The 8,375-nt window shown below is 57.9% G+C and overlaps 2 protein-coding genes across 4 annotated transcripts in view; one reads left to right on the top strand and one right to left on the bottom strand.

The window, feature by feature from the left end:
* The window catches only part of TDRKH (tudor and KH domain containing), a 15,564-nt gene extending 12,698 nt beyond the window's left edge, over positions 1-2,866 (top strand). Inside the window, exons 13-15 of one of the 3 annotated variants that reach the window (XM_006036231.3) lie at positions 645-1,157; positions 1,895-1,993; positions 2,645-2,866. In XM_006036231.3, the coding sequence (XP_006036293.1) occupies positions 645-1,157; positions 1,895-1,956 (575 nt within the window). In that variant the 3' untranslated portion in view covers positions 1,957-1,993; positions 2,645-2,866. The remainder of the gene's footprint in view (positions 1-644; positions 1,158-1,894; positions 1,994-2,644) is intronic. The other 2 variants (XM_006036233.3, XM_006036234.3) reach the window with 2 other exon arrangements.
* A 674-nt stretch (positions 2,867-3,540) lies between these two features.
* OAZ3 (ornithine decarboxylase antizyme 3) lies at positions 3,541-7,259 on the bottom strand. The gene is given in 5 exon segments (NM_001290544.1): positions 3,541-3,702; positions 4,472-4,557; positions 5,225-5,400; positions 5,536-5,672; positions 6,938-7,259. Coding segments are annotated over 5 exon segments (792 nt in total). The 5' UTR covers positions 7,198-7,259; the 3' UTR covers positions 3,541-3,568.
* Positions 7,260-8,375: the final 1,116 nt, after the last annotated feature.

The following is an 8,375-nucleotide window of genomic DNA, read 5'->3' on the forward strand; positions in this document are numbered from 1 at the left end:
GGGAATTGAGTACGGCAGCTCTTGGCCTGAACCTCACAGGCTGGAGGTGGCATGGTAGGAATGGTGTGAATCCATCCCTGCAGCTCAAGTAGGGGAAAGAGAGCACTAGCTACACTGTGTATCCCTGGAAGGGAAGCAGGACCCAACGGGGTAACCGGTAAAGGGGCATCTAGTTTCCGAGGGCCAGCTGGGCATCATTCTGGGAGGGAGTCGGGCAAAAAGGTTGAAGGATCCTGTTCTAGACAGGGATGGATGTTGTGGCTTCCCTGGGGTTTGGAGCAGGTTGGGAGATCAGCAAGAAAAGCTGGAGGGGAGGTTCTCCAGCTGGTGGGAGATGCAGAGACATCCGTGCTGGCCGTAGTCAGCTTGTAAGAAAAACCCGGCTCCAGCACCTTAACCCCATGGGCAGGAATCAAGGTGAGCATGGCTCCAGGGCTATCCATGAGGCTGCTCAATCCTGCTGGAGGCTGAGGCCTTGACTGTCTATAGAGGGACTCTGCTGAATGTCTGGTTGGGAGCAGGGGAGGGGCACAGTCCAGAATGTCCCTGCCAGGGCACAATGCCACCGTGCCCTCAGGACTGACCATCCCCATGGGCTGGAGCCAGCCATGGCAGCCCTGTGACACCTGCCTTTGGCTTGGCAGATGGCTCCATCGAGCAGCTCCGTGGTGACCCCGAGCCAGCTGAGCCCCCTTCCCAGGAGACCCTTGTCCTCCCACTCCAGTCCCTCAGCATCCGTGCTCCCCCAGTGGGCACCAAGGGCCTGAGTGTGATGGTGGGCAGCCAGGAGCCAGGCGAAGGGGGGTCTCAGCCAGACCCTGGGACCGACGTGGCAAATTCCCCTTGGACCTCCAGCCCTGCTGGGGCCCTAGCAGAGGCCTCCCCCATCTCCCTCTCAAGTGGCGGCTCCTCCCTGTCGAAGGATGGCTTCTCCCCCAGCCTGGCCTCTGGGGACAGCAGCGTTGGCTCCATTCGGGGCTGCTTTTATTACCTGTCCACCTCAGACGAACAAGCCGACTCCTCCATCTTCTACAGCAAGCTTGGCTCGGGCTTTGGTAGAGACTCGCATGCTGCCGATTCTCCCCTCCCTAGCACCGTCCTCATCAGCTCCTCAGATGGCAAGCAGGGGGAAGGGGCCCCAAGCGCCCAGGCGGGAGGTACAGGGGCCACTGTGGGCACATCTCCACGGTCCAGGGTGTCATACGTGTGAAAAGCAGGGGTGCCCAGGTTGTGGCCTGCCAAGTTCCCCCACCCTCCCTGTGGTTGTGGAGTGGAGGTCAGTGCTCCAGGAGCCTGTGGTGCATGGGTGACAGCTCTGTTGCTGTGGGAGGGATTGTGGTGGGTCAGTAGGGGCCTAGGCTTTCACCAAGCTCATTCCCTGTAAATGCCAGACAGGCCTGTGGTTGCACCATCTCAGAGCCATGGGGTTCAAGCACTGCTGCCGTGCTCTCGCACCTCAGGGCAGCTCCGTGGGCATCCTCCACATTGCCCCCCAGCATGACTGAACAGTGCTTGGCCTCCGTGGGTCACTGCAGCACTGGTGATGGGCTGCAGGCGTTTGTGGCGGATCCAGAAACCCTTTCCTCCCTTAGGCACCGAGCAGCAGAACCAGGACAGGGTGCAGGGGTGCAGCCCCCTGCCCCCAACTCTGAGTTCAGCAGCTGTGGGTCTGGAGCTCAGGGGGTGAAGCTCCTGCTGGCTGCTATCTTTCTCCCTCTTCTGCACTGCACCCCCTCTGGATCCACCCTGTGGGCACTTCCCTGGCACGGCAAGTCTTCTGCCCTTGGGGCCTGGGTCTCTATCCGGCACTCCCCCTGCATCCGGGCCACTGTGGGTCGCTGCGTGCGTGGGGCAGTCCAGGCCAGCACCCATCCTAACTCCCATCTCTCCACAGAAGTTGCCTCTGTGTCTGGGAGTGGTGATGACATCCTGCTGGTGGAGGATGAGTTCCTGTGAGCCTTCCCCATGCCACAGGGACCAGACAGGCTGCAATGTAAGTTTGCTTCTACCTGTAGCGGCTCCAGCACAGGGCCCCTGGCCTGGGAGCAAAGGAGGAGAGCCAGGGGTACCCTCTTGGGAGAAAGCAGGACCAGAGGCTCCGGGCCTCAATAGTACGGAGGACCTTGGTTCTGTCCCGGGGGCTGGCAGCTGATACTGGCACTGCCCAGCCCTGCATGGTGATCATAGGAATCCTAGAGAAATGGGGCCGGAAGAGTAATGAGCAGCAGGCTTAGGCCCACTCCATCCATTTGCCCCTACTCCTCCTCCGGCCGGCTCCCTCCTTGGCCTGACACCGCTGCGGCCTCTGCATGCTTTCATCTGCTAGAGCTGCAGCCCTGACATCCAAACCAGCCTAGGACAGTTCACACCTGGTTTCAGGATGAATCTGAACCAGCTTTGGCTCCCACCAGCGGGGGACTGTCACTCCCTTGCCATGCTGGATGAGCACCTGTGCCACAGCCAGGCACCTCCAACCTCTCCCAACTTCTCAAGTCTCCCTTGAGGCATGAACAAGGAGCCTGGGCAGGCCGTATCTAGCCTGGGAACACTTGAGTTGCTGCATGGGGAACTTTGCACCTTGGCTTCAGGGGAGGTTGGCAGGTCTCAAATGCCCTTCACCTGAGATGCTTTATACCCTTACCAGAGTTTGCTATGAGAACGTTTCACTCAGGATTGTACAGGCGCATGCTGTCTTCAGTTCAGCCCCATTTTTGCGGGTGAGAAGAGAGAAAAGAAGAGGCCAGTTTGCTGCTTTAATAAAGTTCTGTTGAGTTTTGCACAGAATCCGTGTGTGTGTGTGTGTGTGTGTGCGCGTGGCTCTGAGCACATAGAAGCTGTGTAGGGCTGATGGTACCCGCTTCCCCTGGGCTCTCTGGTTCCAGAGGAAGAGGGGGACAGACCGACATCTGCTATCATGCTCAGTGTATAGCCTTGCCTAGTTCGTCATCTGCCAGCGTGCTAGGGGTAGGTCTGTCCTATCAGGTGCTGTCTTATCCTCAGCTGCAAGCTGCCAGCCCCCCTCAAGAGCTGCAGTGAGTGGTCTCAAGTGGGTGTTAGCGGTAGAAAGAGGATCTGGAGAGGAGGGGGGTTCCCAGGCTGTGAAATCTGGGCCCTGGGAGCAGGCTGTAAGTGTCCACATCCATTCCCCTGTGGTGCCTGGACTCTCAGCCCAAGTGCTGGAAGCTGGGGGGAGGGTTCTTCCTGGTGGCAGATGGGTCCCTTTGAGTCTGGACACAGGCCCAGGGATGGGGCAACTCTGGGACTGGAGGGAACATTCACCCTGTCAGCCTTGGGTGTGAGACATCATTTTCCCCCCAGGCTGGGGCATGCTTCTACCAGGGCTTTTACCCCTCCAGCACATAGTACATGCCCCACACATGCACACCCCATAGGCTACACAGCTGCCACACATGAGGCACAAGGACTTTCACACCTGTTTAATGTTGCTCACTGGGGCACTGAGTTGCACCTGAGGCCCTGCAGCCACTGCCCAGCCAAGGCTTGGGGGCTGCAGAAGCTCATCCATCCACTTCCAGCCCAGCATCCTGGAGTGCTGGCACCAGGAGGCTCATTCCGGCGCAGGCTGGACATCTTGCTCAATGGGGTAAACCATGAAGATGACATTGTCCCAGGGAGGCAGCGCGGGGTGGTTGGGCCGGACTGTCTCAAAACCCAGGTAGCCAAATGCTCGCAGTAGGTCACCTGCACAACACGAGAGTGGAGGCCACAGGCACTTAAACAGATGGACTACTGGACCGGGCCCCTGACTGTCCCAGAGAGACCCTCAGCTGTCTGATCAACAGGATAGGAAGCGAGGTAACTACTGCATGTCTTGGTATAAGGGGCTGCATCTACATGCTCATTAATGTGCCAAGTACTAAATGTGCAGTAGCGCCAGCGCACAGCTTTTTAGTGACACTAACTCTGCAGCAGCCTATTACTACTGCATAGTAGCATATTGGGATGGTTTTTGCCCTGAATGCTACTGCACAGTACAATTAGGCTACCACGCAGTTAGTGTCTCATGTAGATGCGCCCAGGATATGTGCTGTCTGGTGAATAGCAGCAGCTGCTCCTGTCTGGAGCAGTTTTTCAACAACCTGCTGGTTCCCTGATCTAAGGGTCCAGGATAGCACCAGGGACAGACCCCAACTCAATCCCAAACAGTTTCCCCCACTTAAATACTGGAGCAGGGGCTTGTGCCCCTGTAGCCGCTCAGAGCTGCAGATCCTGGAGCTGTTTCCTCCCCTCCAGCAGCCAGCCAGGAACTGAGACCTGCTGCGTTCTACCGTGGGAGTGTCTGCTTCACAGGGATGGTATAAAGCAGACCAGCTGGATGGGGCTGCTCCCCTGACAGCTTGCAGGGCTGGGGGTGAAAACAGCCCTGGGCATGGACTGGACTCAGAAGCATGGCTCATGGACAGAACCTTGCTGTCACCAATCCCTCCCACCAGTGCTGAGGGCCCCTTACCACGGTCGCTGCGGGCGCTTTGGAAGTTCACGAAGACCAAGTCCACGTCTGTCTTCTCCTCCACGTAATCCAGCGTTGCGGTCAGACTGTGGGGGGTGAGGAACCCATCAAATTCAGTGTAGACCCTTGGGAGAAAGCCCCTGCCTGGGATTTGCAAAGGTGGCTGGAGGGGGCTCAGGGCACTGCTGCTATTGGCATCCGGCGGGCATCTGGCTCCAGCGGAAAGGCTGGGCTCTGAGCATGGGTCAGACAGCTGTAGACCAGCACTCCACAGGCAGGGAGTAGCGGGTGCTGGGAGCTCCCAGGGGCCAGACAGCTCTCATCCACACCGAGCTCGAGGGTGCAGGGTGTTTGCTGGCTCATTGGGTGCTTGCTCACTGCGAGGAAGCAGCAGTTCCAGTGATCTCAGACATCCGAGAATCACAGAGGAGTTGGTCTGAGGGGCGCTTGGGAGCTCCCATCTCATCCAGCCCCCAAGATCGTCCCTGCCTAAATCAGCCCAGCCACGTCTGTCCAACCTGCTCTTGAAAACCCCCAGAACTGGAGACTTCCTGTGTCTCCGCAGGGGGCTGCTTTAGAGCTGAATGACACACCCCCCCCGCTAGACAGTCCTCCCCAACATCCACCCAACACCTCCCATGTTTCAAGCTAAGATGGCACGTCTTGTTCTAAGGGCTGCTTTCTCCCGAGCAAAGCTCTGCACAAGGATGCCTGACATCCCTCCCTCCATGCTTGGCCAGCCGCAGCCCTCACCTCTGGCGACTGTTTTGATCCAGGACCCTGCGGGGAACGTCGAGGAAGAGCTTGCGCCGGCTGCGCACGCTGTGCCAGTGAGCAGAGCGCTGTGGGCTGAGCGCGACGTGGAAGTCCAGCTGGGCCGGGAGATCAGGGAGCAGAAGGGCTTCGCCCAGCACGGTCAAGTTCCCGGCCTGCAGCAAAGACCCTGTTACCACGGACCCACGACCCTGGGGCAGGTGAGCACCCAGCCTCTGTGCCCAAAGCCTGCCGGCTGCCCGCTCTGGTGCTCTTCTCAACGGCTCTCGCCTGACCCCCTACCTCCTTACCCTGTACAGCTCCCTCAGGCCCGGCTGGTCTCCTGGGGCGGCCCCTCTCCCGTCTGGCCGGCCGGCCACAGACTCAGGAGCACTGAAGGCAGTAGCGAGGCCTGAGAGTCAGGCTCTCCCGCTCGGTCATGGTGATTCTTAGAAGATGATGGAGGGGAAAGAGAGAGAACAGCAGCTTTGAGCCCAGGGCTGAGATCCCAGCTTTGGCTGGGGATGCCAAGGTCTCATCTAGCTCCTCGCAACAAGAATCCAGTCTAATTCCCCAGGGCCTGCTCCCCACACTTATGCCACATGGGTGCCTTGCTATGCACAGAGCCTTCCCCACATCCCTGTCCCCCAACCCTGGCTATGAGCCTTCTGGAGGGGAGACTGAATGGTTGCTGTGATTTGGGGAACGTGTGCTTCTAACCACTGGCCAGGGTCGACCCCTGCTTGACTGGACTGTTAGGAAACTTCTCAGAGGAGCTGTGGAATCAGGGCATGAGTTTAGTGTGTGGAGCATAGAAAATGAGGGTGGGAAGGGACCTCAGGGGTCACATCCAGTCCAACCCCCTGCTCAAAGCAGGACCAGCCCCAACTAGATCATCCCAGCCAAGGCTTTGTCCAGCCGGGGTTTAAACACCTCCAAGGATGGAGACTCCAGCACCTCTCTGGGTAACACATTCCAGTGCTTCACCGCCCTCCTGGTGAGAAAGCCCTGTTTATTCTCTCTCCACCTGGGGCACTTGGCTGGCGCCGTGGGTCAGTTCCCCAGCGCAGCCCAGCCCAGACTCCCTGGGTCCCCCTTCCTGCCTCAGTTTCCCATCTCTTCCAGGCCCCATGTCATGCAGCTCTCACCGATGGTCAGATTCCAATTAAGTCCTCAAAATGAATGAAAACCCAGATCTACCTTGATATAAAAAGCTGACGGGGGCAGGGAGGGATTTCAGATCCCCCTGTCAAGCTCTGCGAATAGACATTCAAAATGGACCTACGCTTCTTGGATAGGCAGCTTGCAACCCCTCGTGGGGCCCTGACTCCCAGAAGATTCCGAAATTCAGACACCCCGAGCGGGCGTGAAATCACGTGTTGCCACTGAACACTCAATCTGTGCTGTAGGGGCACCTACAAGTCCCAGGTGTAACCCTGTTCCCTGCGGTGCCAAGCATTGCACAGACACAGAAAGGGGCATCTCCTACCCCAAGGAGCTTTGACTGCAAATGCAATCTGACATTATAAAATAGCCCCAGGCGCTGACTTGTTTCAATGAACAATGAAGTCACCAGGCTGCGATGCCCCCACGTCTGGTAACGGGCAATTCTCCCTTGCCCTGGCATTCTTAACCAAATAACCCCGTTTATTTGGGGCTCTTTCCAGCCCGGAAAGTCTAAATGCCCCCGAAAGAAAAAGAAAAAGTAATAACCTCTTTTGAAAAGGCAGCATCTTCCACCTGTAGATGAAGCGGTAGCGGTAGCAATAGTAGTAGTAGGCGAGGGGGCAGCAGAGGAGGTGGGAGAAGTTCCGTTTCCTCCCTTTCTTGGTGTAAGAAAGGGAAAACAGATAGGCGGACTCCCTGAGCAGCGGCGTGACTTCAGGCAATGCCTCCCAGCGGCAAAGTGAGCCCTGAGCCCCTGGGCCCAGCTGAAGCAGCCATGGGGCATTGTGACACGGCCATTGTGACATCCGCCACGTTCTGGGGTGACACAGGCACAAGTGTAGGCATCAGTGTGCTCTGCCCAGTGATCGTGCCTCTCCCTCCTGCCCCACCCCAGTGAAGCTGTGCTCTGCCATGGCAACGTGGGTGCAGGTGTGGGATCACAGAGGGGGCAGAATAATGGGGGCATCTGAGGACAGGAGGGAGGGCACATGGGGACCTCAACTCAAGTTGCCATTGTGCGGCCTTCCTTCTAACAGGCTGATCAATGGGGGACGGAGCATCTCTAGCTTTCGCTGTGTGCCTGGCAGGATGGAAAGGGGCCTGCCATGCCCGCTGTGCTAACTCCAGCCCCCTGTGTTCACAGGCGGCAGCTAACCCAAGCACCGGTGAACCTAGCGTTTTGACAAGGGGGCTGCAGATGGTATGGTGCATCCTCCCGTATAACACAGCACAGACTTTTCTCCGGGTAAAAAGAAACTAGAAGCTTCACTCATAAGTGAGGGGCCTGGAGCTAGATTATCCCACTCGAGATGGAAGCAAAAAAGAAAACAAAACACCCTTTCTTGAAAGGTGCATTCATTTGCCGGATGATATATTACGTATAGAAAACACAGCAGACTAGGCACTGGGGCAGGCTGGGGGCTGGCTGGCTGGACAGCAGCTCTGCAGAAAAGGACCTGGGGTGACAGTGGACAATAATCTGAATATGAGCCAGCAGCGTGCCTGTGTTGCCGAGAAGGCTACCGGCATCCCGGGCTGCATCAAATCAGAGAAATGAGGGTGGGAAGGGACCTCAGGAGGTGACATCTAGTCCAGCCTCCTGTTCAGAGCAGGACCATCCCCAACTACATCATCCCGCCAAGGCTTTGTCTAATTGGGTCTTAAAAACCTTCAAGGATGGAGACTCCAGCACCTCTCTGGGCAGCCTGTCCCAGTGCTTTACTGCCCTCCTCGTGAGAGTTTTTCCTAATATCCAACCTCAGCTTCCCTTGCTGCAACCTGGGCCCATTGCTCCTTGTCTGCCATCTGCCCCCACCGAGACCAGCCCAGCTCCGTCCTCTTTGCAACCCCCTGCAGGGAGCTAAACGCTGCTGTCAAACCCCCTCGGTCCTCTCTTCTCCAGACTCGATCAGCCCAGTTCCCCCAGCCGCCCCTCACCCGTCCTGCCCCCACCCCCCCCCCCCCTCCACCCGCACACCGGCGC

The sequence above is a fragment of the Alligator sinensis genome, unplaced genomic scaffold (assembly GCF_000455745.1).
Source record: "Alligator sinensis unplaced genomic scaffold, ASM45574v1 scaffold880_2, whole genome shotgun sequence".
In the NCBI taxonomy this organism is placed as follows: domain Eukaryota; kingdom Metazoa; phylum Chordata; order Crocodylia; family Alligatoridae; genus Alligator; species Alligator sinensis.